This window comes from Triticum dicoccoides, chromosome 2A (assembly GCF_002162155.2).
Source record: "Triticum dicoccoides isolate Atlit2015 ecotype Zavitan chromosome 2A, WEW_v2.0, whole genome shotgun sequence".
Classification (NCBI taxonomy): Eukaryota; Viridiplantae; Streptophyta; class Magnoliopsida; order Poales; family Poaceae; genus Triticum; species Triticum dicoccoides.
The window spans coordinates 672,906,347-672,930,746 of NC_041382.1; the positions used below are offsets into that span (position 1 = coordinate 672,906,347).

The 24,400-nt window shown below is 43.6% G+C and overlaps 1 protein-coding gene across 1 annotated transcript; it reads left to right on the forward strand.

Moving 5' to 3' along the window:
• Nucleotides 1-14,890: 14,890 nt before the first annotated feature.
• Nucleotides 14,891-18,476, forward strand: LOC119351828 (probable trehalose-phosphate phosphatase 1). The gene is made up of 12 exons (XM_037618621.1): nt 14,891-14,938; nt 15,426-15,540; nt 15,628-16,117; nt 16,201-16,341; nt 16,484-16,555; nt 16,651-16,749; nt 16,923-16,979; nt 17,078-17,179; nt 17,515-17,592; nt 17,688-17,828; nt 17,934-18,026; nt 18,133-18,476. Exons 3-12 carry the CDS (start codon nt 15,896-15,898, stop codon nt 18,199-18,201), a joined length of 1,074 nt encoding a protein of 357 aa, XP_037474518.1. The 5' UTR covers nt 14,891-14,938; nt 15,426-15,540; nt 15,628-15,895; the 3' UTR covers nt 18,202-18,476.
• The last annotated feature ends 5,924 nt before the right edge of the window (nt 18,477-24,400 follow it).

A 24,400-nucleotide genomic window follows, 5' to 3' on the forward strand; every position in this document is an offset into this window, starting at 1 on the left:
TCCCCTCCCCGCTTCAGCCCATGGGGCCCTCCGGGATGGGTGGTCCCACCCGGTGGACCCCCGAGACCCATCCGGTGGTCCCGGTACAATACGGGTGACCCCCGAAACTCTCCCGATGGCCGAAATTGCACTTCCTATATATAATTCTTCACCTCTGGACCATTCCGGAACTCCTCGTGATGTCCCGGATCTCATCCGGGACTCCGAACAACTTTTGGGTTACTGCATATTCATATCTCTACAACCCTAGCGTCACCAAACCTTAAGTGTGTAGACCCTACGGGTTTGGGAGACATGTAGATATGACCGAGATGGCTCTCCGGTCAATAACCAACAGCGGGATCTGGATACCCATGTTGGCTCCCACATGCTCCTCGATGATCTCATCGGATGAACCACGATGTCGAGGATTCAAGCAACCCCGTATACAATTCCCTTTGTCAATCGGTACGTTACTTACCCGAGATTCGATCGTCAGTATCCCAATACCTCGTTCAATCTCGTTACCGGCAAGTCACTTTACTCGTACCGTAATGCATGATCCCGTGACCAGACACTTGGTCACTTTGAGCTCATTATGATGATGCATTACCGAGTGGGCCCAGAGATACCTCTCCGTTATACGGAGTGACAAATCCCAGTCTTGATCCGTGTCAACCCAACAGACACTTTCGGAGATACCCGTAGTATACCTTTATAGTCACCCAGTTACGTTGTGACGTTTAGTACACCCAAAGCACTCCTACGGTATCCGGGAGTTACACGATCTCATGGTCTAAGGAAAAGATACTTGACATTGGAAAAACTCTAGCAAACGAACTATATGATCTTGTGCTATGTTTAGGATTGGGTCTTGTCCATCACATCATTCTCCTAATGATGTGATCTCGTTATCAATGACATCCAATGTCCATAGTCAGGAAACCATGACTATCTGTTGATCAACGAGCTAGTCAACTAGAGGCTTACTAGGGACATGTTGGTGTCTATGCATTCACACATGTATTACGATTTCCGGATAACACAATTATAGCATGAATAAAAGACAATTATCATGAACAAGGAAATATAATAATAATCCTTTTATTATTGCCTCTAGGGCATATTTCCAATAGTCTCCCACTTGCACTAGAGTCAATAATCTAGTTACATTGTGATGAATCGAACACCCATGGAATTCTGGTGTTGATCATGTTTTGCTCTAGGGAGAGGTTTAGTCAACGGATCTGCTACATTCAGGTCCGTATGTACTTTACAAATATCTATGTCTCCATCTTGAACATTTTCACGAATGGAGTTGAAGCGACGCTTGATGTGCCTGGTCTTCTTGTGAAACATGGGCTCCTTGGCAAGTGCAATAGCTCCAGTGTTGTCACAGAAGAGTTTGATCGGCCCCGACGCATTGGGTATGACTCCTAGGTCGGTGATGAACTCCTTCACCCAAATTGCTTCATGCGCTGCCTCCGAGGCTGCCATGTACTCCGCTTCACATGTAGATCCCGCCATGATGCTTTGCTTGCAACTGCACCAGCTTACTGCCCCACCATTCAAAATATACACGTATCCGGTTTGTGACTTAGAGTCATCCAGATCTGTGTCGAAGCTAGCATCGACGTAACCCTTTACGACGAGCTCTTCGTCACCTCCATAAACGACAAACATTTCCTTAGTCCTTTTCAGGTACTTCAGGATATTCTTGACCGCTGTCCAGTGTTCCTTGCCGGGATTACTTTGGTACTTACCTACCAAACTTACGGCAAGGTTTACATCAGGTCTGGTACACAGCATGGCATACATAATAGACCCTATGGCTGAGGCATAGGGGATGACACTCATCTCTTCTATATCTTCTGCCGTGGTCGGACATTGAGCTGAGCTCAATTTCACACCTTGCAACACAGGCAAGAACCCCTTCTTAGACTGATCCATATTGAACTTCTTCAATATCTTATCAAGGTATGTGCTTTGTGAAAGACCTATGAGGCGTCTTGATCTATCTCTATAGATCTTGATGCCTAATATATAAGCAGCTTCTCCAAGGTCCTTCATTGAAAAACTCTTATTCAAGTAGGCCTTAATGCTGTCCAAAAGTTCTATATCATTTCCCATCAAAAGTATGTCATCTACATATAATATGAGAAATGCTACAGAGCTCCCACTCACTTTCTTGTAAACGCAGGCTTCTCCATAAGTCTGCATAAACCCAAACGCTTTGATCATCACATCAAAGCGAATATTCCAACTCCGAGATGCTTGCACCAGCCCATAAATGGATCGCTAGAGCTTGCATACCTTGTTAGCATTCTTAGGGTCGACAAAACCTTCCGGCTGCATCATATACAATTCTTCCTTAAGGAAACCATTAAGGAATGTCGTTTTGACGTCCATTTGCCATATCTCATAATCATAGTATGCGGAAATTGCTAACATAATTCGGACGGACTTCAGCTTCGCTACGGGAGAGAAAGTCTCATCGTAGTCAACCCCTTGAACTTGCTGATAACCCTTAGGGACAAGTCAAGCTTTATAGATGGCAACATTACCATCCGCGTCCATCTTCTTCTTAAAGATCCATTTGTTTTCTATCGCTCGCCGATCATCGGGCAAGTCTGTCAAAGTCCATACTTTGTTTTCATACATGGATCCTATCTCGGATTGCATGGCTTCAAGCTATTTGTTGGAATCTGGGCCCGCCATCGCTTCTTCATAGTTCGAAGGTTCATCGTTGTCTAACAACATGATTTCCAGGACAGGGTTGCCGTACCACTCTGGTGCGGAACGTGTCCTTGTGGACCTATGAAGTTCAGTAGCAACTTGATCTGAAGTTTCATGATCATCATCATTAACTTCCTCTCTAGTCGGTGCAGGCACCTCAGGAACATTTTCTTGAGTTGCACCACTTTCCGGTTCAAGAGCTAATACTTCATCAAGTTCTACTTTCCTCCCACTTACTTCTTTCGAGAGAAACTCTTTCTCTAGAAAGGATCCATTCTTGGAAACAAAGATCTTGCCTTCGGATCTGAGGTAGAAGGTATACCCAATAGTTTCTTTAGGGTATCCTATGAAGACGCACTTTTCTGACTTGGGTTCGAGCTTTTCAGGTTGAAGTTTCTTGACATAAGCATCGCATCCCCAAACTTTTAGAAACGATAGCTTAGGTTTCTTCCCAAACCATAATTCATACGGTGTCGTCTCAACGAATTTCGACGGAGCCCTATTTAAAGTGAATGCAGCAGTCTCTAAAGCATAGCCCCAAAATGATAGCGGTAAATCGGTAAGAGACATCATAGATCGCACCATATCTAATAGAGTGCGATTACGACATTCGGACACACCATTACGCTGAGGTGTTCCAGGCGGCGTGAGTTGTGAAACTATTCCACATTTTCTTAAGTGTGTGACAAATTCGTGACTCAAGTATTCTCCTCCACGATCTGATCGCAGGAACTTGATTTTCCTGTCACGTTGATTCTCTACCTCACTCTGAAATTCCTTGAACCTTTCAAAGGTCTTAGACTTGTGTTTCATTAAGTAGACATACCCATATCTACTCAAGTCATCAGTGAGGGTGAGAACATAACGATAACCACCGCAAGCCTCAACACTCATTGGACCACACACATCAGTATGTATGATTTTCAATAAGTTGGTTGCTCGCTCCATTGTTCCTGAGAACGGAGTCTTGGTCATTTTACCCATGAGGCATGGTTCGCACGTCTCAAATGATTCGTAATCAAGAGACTTTAAAAGTCCATCTGTATGGAGCTTCTTCATGCGTTTGACACCTATGTGACCAAGGCGGCAGTGCCACAAGTATGTGGGACTATCATTATCAACCTTACATCTTTTGGTACTCACACTATGAATATGTGTAGCATTACGCTCGAGATTCATTAAGAATAAACCATTCACCATCGGAGCATGACCATAGAACATATCTCTCATATAAATAGAACAACCATTATTCTCGGATTTAAATGACTAGCCATCTCGTAATAAACGAGATCCTGATACAATGTTCATGCTCAAACTTGGCACTAAATAACAATTATTGAGGTTCAAAACTAATCCCGTAGGTAAATGTAGAGGTAGTGTGCCGACGGCGATCACATTGACCTTGGAACCATTCCCGACACGCATCGTCACCTCATCCTTCGCCAGTCTCCGCTTATTCCGCAGCTCCTGCTTTGAGTTAGAAATGTGAGCAACTGCACCGGTATCAAATACCCAGGAGCTACTACGAGTACTGGTAAGGTACACATCAATTACATGTATATCACATATACCTTTCGTTTTGCCGGCCTTCTTGTCTGCTAAGTATTTGGGGCAGTTCCGCTTCCAGTGACCACTTTCCTTGCAATAAAAGCACTCAGTCTCGGGCTTGGGTCCATTCTTTGGCTTCTTCCCGGCAGCTTGCTTACCGGGCGTGGCAACTCCCTTGCCGTCCTTTTTGAAGTTCTTCTTACCCTTGCCTTTCTTGAATTTAGTGGTTTTATTCACCATCAACACTTGATGTTCCTTTTTGACTTATACCTCTGCTGATTTCAGCATTGCAAATACTTCAGGAATGGTCTTTTCCATCCCCTGCATATTGAAGTTCATCACAAAGCTCTTGTAGCTCGGTGGAAGCGACTGAAGGATTCTATCAATGACCGCGTCATCCGGGAGATTAACTCCCAGCTGAGTCAAGCGGTTATGTAACCCAGACATAGTGAGTATGTGCTCACTGACAGAACTGTTTTCCTCCATCTTACAGCTGAAGAACTTGTCAGAAACTTCATATCTCTCGACCCGGGCATGAGCTTGAAAAACCATTTTCAGCTCTTCGAACATCTCATATGCTCCGTGTCTCTCAAAACGCTTTTGGAGCCCCGGCTCTAAGCTGTAAAGCATGCCGCACTGAACGAGGGAGTAATCATTGGTACGTGTCTGCCAAGCGTTCATAACGTCTTGTTCTGCAGGGAGAGCAGGTGCTTCACCTAGCGGTGCTTGTAGGACATAATCTTTCTTGGCAGCTATGAGGACGATCCTCAGGTTCCGGACCCAGTCCGTATAGTTGTTGCCATCGTCTTTCAGCTTGGTTTTCTCTACGAATGCGTTGAAGTTGAGGACAAAGTTGGCCATTTGATCTACAATGCATATTGTAAAGATTTTAGACTAAGTTCATGATAATTAAGTTCATCTAAATCAAATTATTCAATGAACTCCCACTCAGATAGACATCCCTCCAGTCATCTAAGTATAACATGATCCGAGTTAACTAGGCCGTGTCCGATCATCACGTGAGACGGACTAGCCAACATCGGTGAACATCTTCATGTTGATCGTATCTTCTATACGACTCATGCTCGACCTTTCGGTCTTCTGTGTTCCAAGGCCATGTCTGTACATGCTAGGCTCGTCAAGTCAACCTAAGTGTTTGCATGTGTAAATCTGTCTTACACCCGTTGTATGTGAACGTTGGAATCTATCACACCCGATCATCACGTGGTGCTTCGAAACAATGAACTGTCACAACGGTGCACAGTTAGGGGGAACACTTTCTTGAAATTATTATGAGGGATCATCTTATTTACTACCGTCGTTTTAAGTAAACAAGATGCAAAAACATGATAAACATCACATGCAATCAAATAATAATAGTGACATGATATGGCCAATATCACATAGCTCCTTTGATCTCCATCTTGGGGCTCCATGATCATCTTGTCACCGGCATGACACCATGATCTCCATCATCATGATCTCCATCATCGTGTCTCCATTAAGTTGCTCGCCAACTATTACTTCTACTACTATGGCTAACACGTTTAGCAATAAAGTAAAGTAATTTACAGGCGTTTCTCAATGACACGCAGGTCATACAAAAAATAAAGACAACTCCTATGGCACCTGCCGGTTGTCATACTCATCGACATGCAAGTCGTGATTCCTATTACAATAGCATGAACATCTCATACATCACATATATATCATTCATCATTCATCACAATTTTGGCCATATCACATCACAAAACACTTGCTGCAAAAACAAGTTAGACATCCTCTAATTGTTGTTGCAAGTTTTACGTGGCTGCAATAGGGTTCTAGCAAGAACGTTTTATTACCTACGTGAAAGCCACAACGTGATTTATCAACTTCTATTTACCCTTCATAAGGACCCTTTTCATCGAATCCGCTCCAACTAAAGTGGGAGAGACAGACACCCGCCAGCCACCTTATGCAACTAGTGCATGTCAGTCGGTGGAACCGGTCTCACGTAAGCGTACGTGTAAGGTTGGTCTGGGCCGCTTCATCCCACAATACCGCTGAAGCAAAATAAGACTAGTAGCGGCAAGAAAGTTGACAACATCTACGCCCACAACAAATTGTGTTATACTCGTGCAAAGAGAACTACGCATAGACCTAGCTCATGATGCCACTGTTGGGGAACGTTGCAGAAAACAAAAAAAATTCCTACGTTTTCACCAAGATACATCTATGAGTTCATCTAGCAACGAGTGATCGGATGCATCTACATACCTTTGTAGATCGCGAGCGGAAGCGTTCAAGAGAACGGGGATGAGGGAGTCGTACTCGACGTGATCCAAATCACCGGAGATCCTAGCGCTGAACGGACGGCACCTCCGCGTTCAACACACGTACGGTCAGCGTGACGTCTCCTCCTTCTTGATCCAGCAAGGGGGGAGGAGAGGTTGATGAAGATCCAGCAGCACAACGGCGTGGTGGTGGATGCAGCAGTCACCGCAGCAGGGCTTCGCTATTGTTCTGTGAGAGGGAGAGGTGTAGCAGGGGAGAGGGAGGCGCCAAGAGTCAAGGGTGCGGCTGCCCCTCCCTCCCCCCTTTATATAGGCTCCCCTAGGGGGGCGCCGGCCCTAGGAGATGGGATCTCCTAGGGGGGCGCCGGCCCTAGGAGATGGGATCTCCTAGGGGGGGCGGCGGCCAAGGGGTGGAGTGCCCCCCAAGCCAGGTGGGGCGCCCCCCCCCCACCCTAGGGTTTCCAACCCTAGGCACAGGGGGTGGGCCAAGGGGGGTGCACCAGCCCACTATGGGCTGGTTCCCCTCCCCACTTCAGCCCATGGGGCCCTCCGAGATGGGTGGTCCCACCCGGTGGACCCCCGAGACCCATCCGGTGGTCCCGGTACAATACCGGTGACCCCCGAAACTCTCCCGATGGCCGAAACTGCACTTCCTATATATAATTCTTCACCTCCGGACCATTCCGGAACTCCTCGTGACGTCCGGGATCTCATCCGGGACTCCGAACAACTTTCGGGTTACTGCATATTCATATCTCTACAACCCTAGCGTCACCGAACCTTAAGTGTGTAGACCGTACGGGTTCGGGAGACATGTAGACATGACCGAGATGGCTCTCCGGTCAATAACCAACAGTGGGATCTGGATACCCATGTTGGCTCCCACATGCTCCTCGACGATCTCAGCGGATGAACCACGATGTCGAGGATTCAAGCAACCCCGTATACAATTCCCTTTGTCAATCGGTACGTTACTTACCCGAGATTCGATCGTCGATATCCCAATACCTCGTTCAATCTCGTTACCGGCAAGTCACTTTACTCGTACCGTAATGCATGATCCCGTGACCAGACACTTGGTCACTTTGAGCTCATTATGATGATGCATTACCGAGTGGGCCCAGAGATACCTCTCCGTTATATGGAGTGACAAATCCCAGTCTTGATCCGTGTCAACCCAACAAACACTTTCGGAGATACCCGTAGTATACCTTTATAGTCACCCAGTTACGTTGTGACGTTTAGTACACCCAAAGCACTCCTACGGTATCTGGGGGTTACACGATCTCATGGTCTAAGGAAAAGATACTTGACATTGGAAAAACTCTAGCAAACGAACTATACGATCTTGTGCTATGTTTAGGATTGGGTCTTGTCCATCACATCATTCTCCTAATGATGTGATCTCGTTATCAATGACATCCAATGTCCATAGTCAGGAAACCATGACTATCTGTTGATCAACGAGCTAGTCAACTAGAGGCTTACTAGGGACATGTTGGTGTCTATGCATTCGCACATGTATTACGATTTCAGGATAACACAATTATAGCATGAATAAAAGACAATTATCATGAACAAGGAAATATAATAATAATCCTTCTATTATTGCCTCTAGGGCATATTTCCAACAATTACGTAGTTCAATCACGTTACCGGCAAGTCTCTTTACTCGTTCCGTAACACATCATCCCGCAACTAACTCATTAGTTGCAATGCTTGCAAGGCTTAAGTGATGTGTATTACCGAGTGGGCCCAAAGATACCTCTTCGACAATCAGAGTGACAAATCCTAATCTCGAAATACGCCAACCCAACAAGTACCTTCAGAGACACCTGTAGAGCACCTTTATAATCACCCAGTTACGTTGTGACGTTTGGTAGCACACAAAGTGTTCCTCCGGTAAGCAGGAGTTGCATAATCTCATAGTCATAGGAACATGTATAAGTCATGAAGAAAGCAATAGCAACAAACTAAACGATCAAGTGCTAAGCTAACGGAATGGGTCAAGTCAATCACATAATTCTCCTAATGATGTGATCCCGTTAATCAAATGACAACTCTTTGTCTATGGCTAGGAAACATAACCATCTTTGATCAACGAGCTAGTCAAGTAGAGGCATACTAGTGACACTCTGTTTGTCTATGTATTCACACATGTATCATGTTTCCGGTTAATACAATTCTAGCATGAATAATAAACATTTATCATGATACAAGGAAATAAATAATAACTTTATTATTGCCTCTAGGGCATATTTCATTCAGGTAGTCTATAGGCACTTGAGGAACAAGCTTTTTTGGAATGAGAGCAATGTTGGTGTCATTAATGTGCGGAGGAAGAACTCCAGTTAAATAAAAGTTAATAACAAGCTGAGTTACCTCATATCCAATCTAGTCCCAAGTAGCTAAATATAACTCAACATTAAAACCATCTGGTCCTAGAGAAGCATTGAGTTTCATATCCTTAAGAATCTACAAAATCTCATGATTGTCAGGAAGAGCATAAGTGGGATCCAAAGAGCCGCTGGGCCATTGAGTGGAAAGGTAAGGTGTACTCACAATATTATTCGAAGAAGAGAAAATGTAGATAAAATAGTTAATAAAGGTATTCATGATAGCGGTAGGATTGAAATGAATCATATTATTCTCATCCTTAACGGAACAAATGGTATTTCTCTTCCTACGCTTGACAACAGCTTGGTGGAAAAATTTAGTGTTATGATCACCAGCCACAACCCACTTATTCCTACTGCGTTGCTTATAGAATTGATTAAGTTTAGAAAGAGTGTGCTCATATGTAGCAGTGAGACAAGTTTCTAACTTGTGATTCTGCTGCTGGAAAGGAAGTTGCAGAAGTTGATTGATGCGAGCTTCCAAATCCAAAAGCTCATTGTTTACCGGGACTTCCATTCAAAGCTTATCACACTTCTCCTTCCGACCTTCTAGCACCGGGCAGGTGTCAGACTCTATACATCGTGTTACCACTTAGCAGAGTCTTGTGTTTTTAATAAACAGTCACTACCCCCACCATCTTTTTAAAGATCCTGCCAAAGAAGAAGACTTTACTGCAAAAGAAGATGAGGAAGTAGCATTCCAGGCAGACTTAGCAAAGGCATGAAAATATTTTTCCATCAACCACCAATTTTCAAATTTGAAAGTTTGTCGAGTCTTGACAAAATTACCTTCAGTAGACACTAGAATGGGGGCATGATCACTCAGGATTATAGGCAAATTAAGAACTTTGGTAGTAGGATAGTGCATGCACCAATCCGAGTTAACTAAACAACGATCGAGGCATCTATAAATAGGATTGGAAGTGTGTTGTCTACCACGCCAAGTATAGGCAGGACCACTATAACCTATATCAAACAAGCCACAATTTTTCACAAGAGAACGAAAAACATGCATACGATAGTTATTCACATTGCCATTACAACCATCAATATCATACAAGATGTCATTCAAGTCCCCCATACACATCATGGGCATGCCTAGATTATCATACACAAAAGAAAAAACTTGGATATGCCTATGATACGGGTCACCATATATGCCAATCAAACAAAAGTTGACCCCCGAATCTACGTGAACTACTTTAGCTAATATATATAGTGGAAAGCAGCACTATGAACAGAGATTTTAAGATCATTGGTCCACATTAACCAAAGCCCTCCTAAAGTACCTCTAGAAGGAACAACAAAACCATTAGTAACATCAAACCTGTTAACAAGATCAATAGAACGAACTTTGGAGGGCTTGATTTCTGAAACAAAAGTTATCTGAGCCTTCGTGGACCGCATCAAGTTAGCCAGGTATAACATCCGCTCATTGCTGAGGCCCCTGCCCATACCTCGACAATTCCAAGCAATGGCCCTCATGGCGAAGCTAGCATCAGCACAGGCCCCGGTGCAGCCAAGAGCGGACAAGAAGTGAAGCAACAATCGATGCTTGGATCTTGAGGCCACCGAACGGATCTGGGAGGAAGAGGACTAAAGGCAAGGAATCCAGAGAGAAATGAGATGGGATGGGGTGAATCAGGCTATGGAAGACGGGGGATCCAAGAGGCGACAACTGAGATGGGCAGGATTAGAAGAAGAAGGGAATCAGCACCGCGCCACCAAGATGGAGCACAGGCCAGCAATCGGGATAGGGATAAAAAGAGGATGAAGGGGAAGATAAGGAAATAAAGAGATTAGATCATGGGAGAGGGGGCGGGGGGGAGGAAGGGCAGCATCACGCCAATCACCAGATACTCACCGAAAGTCGCCACCGCTTTTCACCTTTCATGCTCTGGATTTGAGAAGAACAGAGGCGGAGCTTGTGGATGAGGGACAGGCTATTGAAATAACATGAGAAAAGATGGGAGAGCAAATAGATCAGAGAAGAATCAAGGAGGACACAGAGGAAAGGATCAAGGGGAAGGGAGAATCGTCACAACGCCAGTCGCCGGAGTTCACCACGGGGGCAGAGTCATGTTTCACTAGTGAGAATCTTCAGCCTCAACTCTTCAAGAGTCTCTAGATGCTAAATAAATGGGCTTACATGCTTTCATCGCATGATATGGGCCGGTTAACGTGCGCACACCCCATCCCACCTGGGCTCGGCCTGTTTTATTTTCTTTCTCGACCAAACATGCTTCGTACCTTAAATGGGCCCTGATTGTTTTTCGGAACATACCCAACCAGTTTTCTCAATTTGCCTTAAAAAAAACCCGGTTTTCTAAAGCTTCTAGAAGGTTCCAGCAGGTTATGGGAAGCTTCTCACCAATTTGTCCTTATTCGTTTTCTTGTTTTCTGGACAGTTTTTAATCTTTTACTTTTATTTCATATTTTTCTTTTTCTAAATGTGTGAACTTTTTTTAAATTCATCAAATTCATGAAAGTTTTCTCAAATTCCTAACAAATATCATTTTTTCTGAATGTTTTTATTTCATCTTGAACTTTTTGGAATTTTTGTGAACTTTTCCCCTTCAAATAATTCAAGTTTTTTTTTCAAATCCGAGAATCAATTTCCCAGATTTGTGAACTTTATTCCCTCTAAATCATAAACTTCTTCCAAATTCGTTAATTGGATCTTTCAAATGCATGAACTTTTCGTGAAATTCATGATTTTTTTTTGAACTTGTGCATGTTTTTCAAACACACAACTTTTTTTTGAAACCCGTGAAATTTAAAATGTTCATGAAGTTTTTCCAAATGCACAAACTTTTTTTGAACTCGTGAACTGGTTTCGGGTTCGTGAACTTTTTCAAATTAACGGACTTTTTTTAGTTATTTGCTAACTTTCTAGTGAGTTTTTCCAAAATTGATGAACTTTTTTCAAATTCATTAACTTTTCTTTAGCTTTTGCGTCTTTGTTTCAAATCCATAAACCATTTAAAAATAAATGATTTTTTTTCAAAATCGATGAACTTTTTTCAAACCTGTGAAATATTGTTTCAAAATCGATTAACTTTTTTCAAATCCACAAACCTTTTTTCAAAATCCGTGAACTTTTTCCAAATTCGTGAACTTTTTTTCAACATCGATGAACTTTTTTCAAACCATGAACTTTTTTGAATTCTCCAACTTTTTTAAAACATCACAAACTTTTTCAAAAGTCATGAACATTTTCAAAATTAGTGAACTTTTTCTATGACATTTTGGAATTCATGAAGTTTTTTGGTTATTTGCTTTTTTTAATTCCAATTCCTTTATTATTTGCAAATCTATGAAATCTTTTCATATTTTGTATTTTTTTTAAAAAGATTATTTTTACAAAAGTCAAATGGTGAGCGGTGAATGGTTGATAGGTCAACCATTGACCATCCGAAGATAGCGAACTAAGGAAGACCGCCATCCCTTTAGTTTTAAGGACTGTGTTGGGTTTTTTCAAAAGAAATGGAAAAAAAGTTGCGACCAAGCGCATAGTAGCGAGGCAAAGCAATCATCATGAGCTCTAAACAAGGCCGGCCCAAACCAAGCATGCATGACCGCCGGAGCACCAACTGGTGCGTAACGTGCCAATTAGGAGGTCTCACCGCGTCGCCCCTGTGCCCGGTGGTTCTAGAAGATATGCTCCGATTTGATTCTTCAGGATGATAACCTAGATGCTATCCGTGATGGTTGAATCTAGTGACACGACACTTGATAATCGTTTCCTTCCTCAAGGCACTGGTGTTGAGAAACCTCATTGCCTGTGTGGTGATGTGAGATGGTTGGTGCGGATATGGTCATTGCTGCAGTTTGTCGATCACGATCCTGAGTCATTTTTTTGACAAAAGTTTACTCTAAGTAAAAAAACTATATGCATCTAGCATTTCCTCTTCCCTAGCAGCGGCAAGGGTTTACAACTCCGCTCCAAGAACCACCAGCGAGATCGTGGATTCGCCTCCCCTCTGCCAGCCACTTCGGCAGCCCGTGGTGGGGAGGAGAATCACGGTGCCTCTACTCTGGCTAATAGTTTATGTTATGATTTTTAGTCCTTGTAGGGCGGTATTCGGGTGGATGGCGGTGCTTCTTCATTGAGTTGGTCTTCAGGGCTCCGATGATCCTCAAGTTCGTCCATATGGACGAAATCGGCAAAGCTCCGGCGTAAATTCATGTTATATCCATGGGGCGGTGAGGTTAGGTTTTGTCGTCGTGCATGCGCGGCGGTGAGTTATGGTGTCCGGCACTTCAAATCGATTCAAGGGTTGAACGACGACGATTATGACTCCAGGGCGTTGGTCCTTAAGAGCACTTGCATGAAGACTTACCGACTGTTATCGACATGGTCAGGTCAACTCCAGTAGGGTGATAATCCACAAGTGTAGGGGGTCAATTGTAGCCTTTTCGATAAGTAAGAGTGTCGAACCCAACAATGAGCTAAAAGTATAATTAATACTTGATACATCTCCAACTTATCTACTTTTCCAAACTCTTTGCTCTTGTTATGGCCTCTAATTTGCATGATTTCGATAAAACTAACCCGGACTGACGCTGTTTTCAATAGAACTACCATGGTGTTTTTTTACAAAAATAAAAGTGCTCGGAATTGGACGGGTATTTATGGAGTTTTATTTCAGAATAAATAAATATTTTTGGAGTGAAGAAGTACTAGAGGGAGGCACCAGGCCGCCACAGGTCTAGGTGGCGCGGCAACCCTCCCAGGGCGCGCCACCTACCCGTGTGGGGCCTCTAGCCACCACCATACGATGAATCACAAAAAAATCATCATCGCATTTTACAATATGGAGCCGCCGTCACCTCCTATTCTTCATCGGGAGCCCTGATCTAGAGTCCTTTTCTCGCTTTGAAGAGAGGGACTCACCGACGTCATCATCACCAACCCTTCTCCACCGGCAATTTTATGATGCTCACATCCATGTGTGAGTAAGTTTTTTGTAGGCATATGGAGGTAGATGGGATTTGGATGAGATTTCTTATGTAACCGTCGTTAGATTTTTTAGGGCTTGATCCCTAGTATTCACTATGTTTTAAGATTGATATTGCTATGACTTTGCTATGTTTAATGCTTATCGCTATGCCCGAGTGCCATGATTTTAAATCTGAACCCTCTACATTTTATTAATGTATTTGTGTTAAATTACAGCGCCAACCTAAAAATATGATGCACAGTGGCAGGTCCATTTTTTTAATCCTCCTTAAAAAATGAATAATGTTTTCTTGAACAAATTTTGAAACTCAAAAAAACTTTTTAAACATGATTTTTTTAGAAAAACATGAATAGTTATTGAAAACATGATCAAAACTATGAAAAACAAACATTTATTGAATTTTTTATATACGATGAACAATTCTCAAATATACATTGAACATTTTTATAACATACGCCGAAGAATTTTTAACTACACATTGAACTATTTTTGATATACACTGGAAAAACTTTTAAATACACATTGAACATTTTATGATATACACTGGACAAATTAAAATTGTGAACAAAATTTGAAAACAATGGACAATTTTTTAAATCTTGTACAAAATTTGGGATTTCAACACATTTTCTTGAAAACAAAGTGTAAAAATAAAAACGATAAATGATAAAATGAAAGAAAAGGAAAAAGAAATAGAAACAAAAACAGAAAAAAAGAGAGGAAAAAACGGGTAAAAGGGCAAAAGAAGAAAACCCCGGTTCAGGGAACTTACTAGAAGGTCTCGAAAACCGGGTGGTCGCTCGAAGTGGGCCGGCCCGTGTCGCCTCGTTCGCTCGCTTCGCTGCTGCAGCGAAGTAGCGACGATCGGGCGTCATATAGGATCTGCCGGGTTTTTTGGCCGAAAGTAAAAACAGACGGGGTTGGAAATCCCCTTTCTACCCTCCGCTCTCCTATATATATAAGCTTCCACGACGGCCGCATTTTCCTCTCTGCTCCTTCTTCCTTGCGAACACGCCGATCTCCTATTCTTCGTAACCAGGTTTGTTTCTCCATTGCAAATTTCCGTATTCCCGATTGTGTTTTCCCCTTCCGCAGCCGATTGTGCAATTGGTTTAAAGAATCTCTTGTCTCGAATTCATAATCCATCTCTATTTCTTTCCGTTTTAGATTAACGTGGTCTTCTACCGTCGGAATCCCTAATCTATTAGAAGGGATCATCGGAATTCCTAATCTAGTAGAAGACCACGTGTTGTTTGATTATAAGCAGTGATTATTTCGAATCTGTGGTGTAAGGCAGATCTATTCAGATCTCCCTTTTATCCAAAAAAAAACTAAATCTAAGTTCTGCCTAGGAAATCTATGCTGTTGTTTTCATCATCCTCTGAGTCATGACTCATGAGGACACTGATGTGGGGCTTTATGTCATTACAAATCCGGTCCATGCATGCATGATGTGATGAAATCCTTGGAGCATTATGACGTTTTTAGATCAGTGACATGGACGACTTACTCTTTGACTCATGCAGCAATGATATCTGATCAAGTATATATGAACGTTGAATTACGTGGTTCCTTTCCTACTGAAGTTTCACTTTTGTGACGCACAATTGCACATGCGCTCTCACACCGGTGTATATGAAGGTACACCGTTTAATGCGATTGTAAGTATTTTGGGTTTTCTATGCGTGGATGCACTTATGTCTAATGTTACCTTACTTCTTTCATCAGATCACTGGTAACTTTCTGATAAGGAACCGTGTGCGCACTTACACTGACAAGAAAACGCTGAAGAAGTGGTTTTTCATTGACAAGACTGTGGGTTAAATCTACTCTTTGGTTTTTCATTGACAAGGAGTAGTTAACAGAACCCCTTCTCCACCTAGTTTTGATCCCAATTTGCAATTAGCCTATTCGTTGATTTATTTCTCAAGTGTATAGTAGCAATAGCTTGCCTGCCATGTCGGATCATGTGGCCAAAAGCCAGCCAGTGTTGTGAATGCCATCTTCAGTACCCTCAAATCTCATGCCATCTTCAGTCACATCCAAGAGGCATCCCTGTTCTTCCGCGAGTGTGACATACATCAGCAGACGTAAACTTGTTGAAGTCGTCGATGGACTGCTCGGTGTGATGACACCAACGTCAACCCATATAAAGCCATCTGTGCATTCTGACTCTGATGGTCTGTCTGATGAAGTTTCTCCTTACAAAGCTTGGCTGGTAAGATCAATATTTCTTTCGGTTTTCAGTTGTCTATTTGGTGTCTCATGCAAAGGTTTCTAAAGTTTTGCCATTTGTTGCAGGCAACATGCCCTTCTGCTTTAACTTCCTTCGACCGGATCATAGCAAGTGCGCACGGCAAGAAGATCGCCTTGTTTCTGGACTATGACGGCACGCTTTCGCCTATTGTCAATGATCCCGAGAAGGCTTTCATGTCCCCAGAGGTAACCCACAACTCTGATAAAAATGCTTGGTTTTGAAAATTGCTTCACGCCTTATGCATGTATAAATATGGTTGCTTCTGAAAAATTGCTTGACGCCTTTATGTATGTAACTTGGTTGCTCAATCTGGAAAACTTCCTTCAGATGCGTGTTGCTGTGAAGAATGTCGCAAAGTTCTTCCCTACAGCGATCGTCAGCGGGAGGTCCCGTGACAAGGTTTGAGCAACTTTTGCACGAGTTGGCATGTGACCGTTGGAATAATCCCTACTTGTATGAAGCTGATGGTATTGTCCTTGCCCCTTCATGTTCAGGTGTTCGAATTTGTAAACCTGAAAGAGCTCTACTACGCTGGAAGTCATGGTATGGACATAATGCTATCTTCTGCAGATTCTGAAAATAAAACAGAAGATGTGAGTACTTCTTTCTTCGTTTACAGAAGTCAGGGTCGGTTGAATTGCTTTATTGGATTGCCTGAAAATATTGGCAAAAAAAATATTGCTTCCTTTTTGCTCTTGCCTTAATACTACAAATATGTGTTTCTGCTTAGGTTTATGATTATTCTCGGAACTCTGCTTTATTACAGGACAAAGAAGCCAAACTTTTCCAGCCTGCAAGTGAGTTTTTACCCATGATCACTGAGGTACACAGTGCAACACTTTTAAAAGTTACAACAATAAACATGTCACCCTACAATGAAAATACTAACCTACTTACTTTGTTTTGTTTTCTGCACAACAGGCTTACAACTCCCTAGTGGAGGCCACAAGATCAATCAAGGGTGCAAATGTTGAGAACAACAAGTTCTGTGTGTCTGTACATTACCGCAACGTCGACAAGCAGGTAGAGTTGATCTCACGTTTCTCTAGCTGCTCTTGCCTCTCCACTCAGTGGCAGAGCGTAGTGGGGACAATTTCGGGCCCTGGCCCCCCTTCCAAGAGGAAAATTTACCAAATACATTTACTTAGCTGCTAATTGAGGAAAATTTACCAAATACATTTACTTAGCTGCTAATTGCTCTACTAATCGTCCGGTGTCTCTGATCATCCTAGCCTTTTCTATGCCATATACACTCATTTGGCCCCTCCTAATATTTGATTCACGCTCCGCCACTGTCTCCACTTACGGCAACCACTGCAAGTTCCTCTGAATTTTTCGTCTGTCTTGCCTGTTTCCAGGACTGGAATTCGGTCGCGCAGCTTGTCGATGATGTGCTGAAGTCTTTTCCTCGTCTCAAACTAACAACCGGACGAAAGGTAGGAACATTAGAAATCTTCCTTCCACTACGTGTTCTAACTCTTCTATCAGCGTGACAGAAATGTGCATCTCTTCACCACGTACAATGGCGCAGGTTTTAGAGGTTCGTCCAGTGATCGACTGGGATAAGGGGAAGGCAGTTGAGTTCCTGCTCCAGTCGCTCCGGCTAGATGACCCTGGAAGCGTTCTTCCTATCTACATCGGGGACGACCGAACTGACGAAGACGCGTTCAAGGTTTTAAACTATTCTTCTTCAGAAGAAAGGGCCATATGCTCATTCCAGTCACGATTCCACTGAACAAACACCACCTTTCTTCTGTTTGTTTGCCACGATGATCAGGTGCTTCGCGAGCGGAACTGTGGGTACGGAATTATAGTTTCACAGGTGCCCAAGGAGACTGAAGCCTTCTACTCGCTGAGAGCTCCATCTGAAGTAAAAACTCTTAACAATTTTCATGCCTGATTTCTGCATCCCTTTTGATTTTGCTCGGTCAATTTCTCACCTATCTGGCCGTTTCACTGGCCAAATTGCCACGCAGGTGATGGAGTTCCTGGATTCCTTGGTGAGATGGAAGGAGCAACAGCAGCCAGCCCATGATCAAGAATGATAATAACCCAGGAATAGCACATCATCAGTTGATTTCAGTTTAGTCTTCTGGCAGAAATGACAGTAGCAGATTAGCATCTCCGGGGTGACTATTTCGCAGCGCCGGAGGTGGATAGGGTCGTAGCCCAAACCTACCAAGATGACTTTTCTCTTGTTGTTTTCTCTTTGTTTAGCACTGGCAAAGTGGAAATTTTTGTCCACCTTCGCCCATGAAACTCGGAATAATGTACATCATTTGTGACTTCTTTTGCACGAAATGGCTTTGGTGAAGTTTGACATCCGCCAACTATGCTGCAGTCCGGTGTTTATACGTTTTAGCGTTTCCACTTGTCGCTACTCTAACTTGAAAGTGACAGGCAAACAGTAGGGACAACACAACGAGAGTTTCGTACTAGTTTATTGGACCGGTAGGTGGTAGCTCTGACCTGATGATAGGGAGACGGTAGAGCCTCTCAGAATATCCATGAACCGGACCACACCTCAGTTTAATAACTTTGATCGTACTCCCTCCGGTCTTTTTTACTCTGCATATTAGGTTTGTCTGGAGTCAAACTCATCTAACTTTGACCAAGTTTATATAAAAAATTATTGACATTTACATAACAACACCAACATCATTAGATTCATTTCGGAATATATTTTCACATTATATTTATTAGATATCATAGATGCTAATAATTTTTAATATAAATTTGGTCAAACTTAGCTAAGTTTGACTTTCGGCAAATCCAATGTGCAGAGTAAAAAGGACCGGAGGGAGTACAATGATTTGTGTTGTCCAGCTTATGACAACACCGAACACAAAAACACCTGCCAAAAACCACAATATCATCCGACACAAAAGAAAGGAAACCACGATACCATGACCACCCTACCTATAAATTAGACCATGAGGGCTTAGAGCATCCGAGAGTGAGCAGTCTGTCCTCAAATAATCTCTTCCACAATTAGATACCTCAATTTAAAAAGCTCAAATCCATACAATTACATGCAACATAAAACCTAATCTAAGCGGAGCTGGCTCGCAGGACTAAAGGCGTTGTTGTCTCCTGTGCCCTACTCTTTCTCGTCGGAGCACAGAACTTTGATGGTGTCGGTGGACGTGAGATCGATGATGGATCCGTCTTGGAGGAGCCGGCGACATCCACCACGACACGGTTGTGGCGCCAGACTGGTGCACCATGCGGGGCGCCAGGGAATGCGACTCTGACTCGCCAATGTCCATCGCCGCGAGGGATATCGCCGTCTTCCGCGCCCGCTGCCTCGCACGGTAGGCATGCCACGCCATATTTGCTTCGGACGACGCCCATGTGTTCATCTCCGTCTCGGCACGCCAACGAAGGGGTTGCGCGTCTGCCATCGTGTTCGGATGCCAGATGGACCGCCCTGCCTCCGGTGAGGCAGCGGTGACACACCTCACGGCAAATCCATGCGCCATTTGGGCGGACGCAATGGATTCCCGGCGGAAGGGGTCCAAGTGTTGTCGTCGGGTGGCCTCCTCCTCAGAGTGGCGGAGTGCAAGCCGGACGGTCATATCCTCCTCGAGGCCGCGCGGGATGAGCTCGGGGTCGACGGATATGGAGGTGTATGTTGGGGAACGCAGTAATTTCTAAAAATTTCCTACGCACACGCAAGATCTATCATGGTGATGCATAGCAACGAGAGGGAAGAGAGTTGTCCACGTACCCTCGTAGACCGTAAGTGGAAGCGTTATGACAACGAGGTTGATATAGTCTTCACGATCCGACCGACCCTAGTACCGAAAGTACGGCACCTCCGCGATCTGCACACGTTCAGCTCGGTGACGTCCCACGAACTCTTGATCCAGTTGAGTGTCGAAGAAGAGTTTCGTCAGCACGACGGCGTGATGATAGTGATGATGAAGCTACCGGCGCAGGGCTTCGCCTAAGCACTACGACAATATAACTGAGGTTGATTATGGTGGAGGGGGGCACCACACACGGCTAATAGATCAATGATCAACTTGTGTGTCTATGGGGTTCCCCCTCCCCCGTATATAAAGGATTGGAGGAGGGGGAGGGCCGGCCCTCTCTATGGCGCGCCCTAGGGGAGTCCTACTCCCACCGGGAGTAGGATTCCCCCCTTCCAAGTAGGACTAGGAGAGGAAGGAAGGAGGAGAGAGGGAGGAAGGAAAGGGGGGCCAGCCCCCCTCCTAATTCGGATTGGGCTTGGGGGCGCGCCCCCTACTAGGCCGCCTCCTCCTCTCTCCCACTAAGGCCCAATAAGGCCCATACACTCCTCGGGGGGTTCCGGTAACCCCTCGGTACTCTGATATATGCCCGAACTCACTCGGAACATTCCGATGTCCAAACATAGTCATCCAATATATGGATCTTTATGTCTCGACCATTTCGAGACTCCTTGTCATATCCGTGATCATATCCGGAACTCTGAACTACCTTTGGTACATCAAAACACATAAACTCATAATACCGATCGTCACCAAACGTTAAGCGTGCGGACCCTACGGGTTCGAGAACTATGTAGACATGACCGAGACTCATCTCCGGTCAATAACCAATAGCAGAACCTGGATGCTCATATTGGTTCCTACATATTCTATGAAGATCTTTATCGGTCAAACTGCATAACAACATACGTTGTTCCCTTTGTCATTGATATGTTACTTGCCCGAGATTTGATCGTCGGTATCTCAATACCTAGTTCAATCTCGTTACCGGCAAGTCTCTTTACTCGTTCAGTAATGCATTATCCCGTAACTAACTCATCAGTTACAATGCTTGCAAGGCTTATAGTGATGTGCATTACCGACAGGGCCCAGAGATACCTCTCCGATACTTGGAGTGACAAATCCTAATCTTGATCTATGCCAACTCAACAAACACCATCGGAAACACCTGTAGAGCATCTTTATAGTCACCCAGTTACGTTGTGACGTTTGATAGCATAGTAAGTGTTCCTCCGGTATTCGGGAGTTGCATAATCTCATAGTCATAGGAACATGTATAAGTTATGGAGAAAGCAATAGCAACAAACTAAACGATCATCGTGCTAATCTAACGGATGGGTCAAGTCAATCACATCATTCTCTAATGATGTGATCCCGTTAATCAAATGACAACTCATGTCTATGGTTAGGAAACATAACCATCATTGATTCAACGAGCTAGTCAAGTAGAGGCATACTAGTGACACTCTGTTTGTCAATGTATTCACACATGTACTAAGTTTCCGGTTAATACAATTGTAGCATGAATAATAAACATTTATCATGATATAAGGAAATATAAATAACAACTTTATTATTGCCTCTAGGGCATATTTCTTTCAGTGTAAGACTCGGATCCGCTGCCCGCCATGCCGGAAAAGGACGGAGAACGCCGGACGCGAGCTTGGGTGGCAGAGGGGAGTTGGGAGGAGTGGAGTGCAGTGGCTAGGGTTTGGTCCGGAGAGCGGATGGGGACGAATATATGTGGATCGGGTGGACCCGCGCGGGCCGGGTCTAACATGACGGACGCGCCCGTCACGCCCACCCTAAATATGCCAATACAACATATAAGCAAACCAATAATAATGTTGACATCCTTTGATCCCACAAGGTGCTCTATCAGTCTTATCTGCAAGCTTAATAACCACATCAGTTGGCTCAAGAGTGTGTGGTGAGATATCACCATAAATTTTTGCATAAAGACTATAAGGAATAATATTAACAAGGGGATTCGGGATCACACAATCCAAAGTAAGACTTGCTACCAAATGAACATGACAATGCTTGCTTACCTATATCTTTGCCTTCAGTGCAACATTTTAAATAAGCAGTGATATCTCGATCTAGATGGGTTTCTTTATTTACCACCGATATAGGCGTAGCAAGCTCTTCCACCGATAATGTTTGACCTTGACACTCTTCTTATGCTTAGCTAGGAGTGACTCACCCTTTTCTTTTGCTTTCCACTCAAAGTAGCTTCTTTCCTGTTGAGATTCGGAGTGGATTTCTTTGTCATTAGTTCCATCATTCAGATTGCTTTAGATTGCCTATTATGCCTAACAAATCTTTCATCTAGTAATTAAAAAAACTCTGAAAAGTCCTACAAAATTTGTAAAGAAAGGTCGGTTCCAATATTAAACTCATGACGAAGATTTTTCATCTTCTTGGTCTTAGAGAAGAATTTAACACTATCATAACCATGATCAATCTTCTTCTTATCTTTCAAGCATAGGAACCAACTTTCAGCGTTTTAGCGCATCCTATCAAGTAACCTCAAAGATTGGGAAATATTAGAATCCATAAAGGATCCGTGAGAAGTAACATCCAACACCTGCTTACTCTGTTGACCGAGTCCCCCATAAAAGAAATCCACAATCAAGTAAGGAGGTACTAGTACAACGACGTCCTAAACAAACGGTTTAAAACCCCTTTCCGCGATGGCATTTGGAGCCGTCGCCAAGTGAGTGTGGGCGATAGCGGGGTCCTTCCCACACGACCCAGAAATCGTCGGGGATAGGCCCTCGTGGGACCCAGGTTGGGGCCGTGTGCGATCGGGCGAGGCATGGAAACCCAATCATTTCCATAGGTATGTACATCCCACACGGTGAATCCCAGAAATCATTTCTGTAGGTATGTACATCCCACACGATGAATCCCAGAAATCATTTCCGTAGGTATGTACGTCCCACACGGTGAATCCCAGAAATCATTTCTGTAGGTATGTACATCCCACACGGTGAATCCCAGAAATCATTTCCGTAGGTATGCACATGCTACCTCTTGAGCACTGTGTTGGATTTCCCCAAAGAGGAAAGGATGATGCACCAAAGTAGCGTAAGTATTTCCCTTAGTTTTTGAGAACCAAGGTATCAATCCAGTAGGAGGTTGCACGCAAGTCCCTAATACCTGCACAAAACAAATAACTCATCGCAACCAACGCGATAAGGGGTTGTCAATCCCTTCACGATCACTTACGAGAGTGAGATTTGATAGATATGATAAGATAATATTTTTGGTATTTTTGTGGTAAAGATGCAAAGTAAAATAAAAGCAAAGTAAAAAACAAAGGAAATAACTAAGTATTGGAAGATTAATATAATGAAGATAGACCCGAGGGCCATAGGTTTCACTAGTGGCTTCTCTCAAGAGCATAAGTATTTTACGGTGGGTGAACGAATTACTGTTGAGCAATTGACAAAATTGAGCATAGTTATAAGAATATCTAGGTATGATCATGTATATAGCCATCACGTCCAAGATAAGTAGACCGACTCCTGCCTGCATCTACTACTATTACTCCACTCATCGACTGCTATCCAGCATGCATCTAGAGTATTAAGTTTATGAAAACAGAGTAACGCCTTAAGCAAGATGACATGATATAGAGGGATAAATTCATGCAATATGGTAAAAAAACCATCTTGTTATCCTCGATGGCAAAAATACAATACGTGCCTTGCTGCCCCTACTGTCACTGGGAAAGGACACCGCAAGATTGAACCCAAAGCTAAGCACTTCTCCCATTGCAAGAAAGATCAATCTAGTAGGCGAAACCAAACTAATAATTCGAAGAGACTTGCAAAGATAACCAATCATACATAAAAGAATTCAGAGAAGATTCAAATATTGTTCATAGATAATCTTGATCATAAACCCACATTCACCGGTCTCAACAAGCACACCGCAAAAAGAAGATTACATCGAATAGATCTCCACAAGAGAGGGGGAGAACATTGTATTGAGATCCAAAGAGAGAGAAGAAGCCATCTAGCTAATAACTATGGACCCGAAGGTCTAAGGTAAACTACTCACACTTCATCCGAGAGGCTATGGTGTTGATGTAGAAGCCCTCCGTGATGGATACCCCCTCCGGCGGAGCTCCGGAACAGGCCCAAAGATGGGATCTCGTGGATACAGGAAGTTGCGGCGGTGGAATTAGGGTTTTGGCTCCGTATCTAATCGTTTGGGGTACGTAGGTATATATAGGAGGAAGGAGTACGTCGGTGGAGCAACAGGGGGCCCACGAGGGTGGAGGGCGCGCCTGGGTGGTAGGTGCGCCCCCTACCTCGTGGCTTCCTCCTTTATTTCTTGACGTAGGGTCCAAGTCTCCTGGATCATGTTCAGTGAGAAAATCACGTTCCCGAAGGTTTCATTCCTTTTGGACTCCGTTTGATATTCCTTTTCTCCGAAACCCTAAAATAGGAAAAAAAAACCCAGCAATTTTGGGCTG

Excerpts from the sequence above, each read along its gene's own strand:
- LOC119351828 (XM_037618621.1), top strand. The coding sequence starts at position 15,896 with ATGCCATCTTCAGTACCCTCAAATCTCATGCCATCTTCAGTCACATCC. Across the intron at positions 16,342-16,483 it reads AGGCTTTCATGTCCCCAGAG|ATGCGTGTTGCTGTGAAGAA; the intron begins GTAACCCACAAC and ends AACTTCCTTCAG. Across the intron at positions 16,750-16,922 it reads CTGAAAATAAAACAGAAGAT|GACAAAGAAGCCAAACTTTT; the intron begins GTGAGTACTTCT and ends GCTTTATTACAG.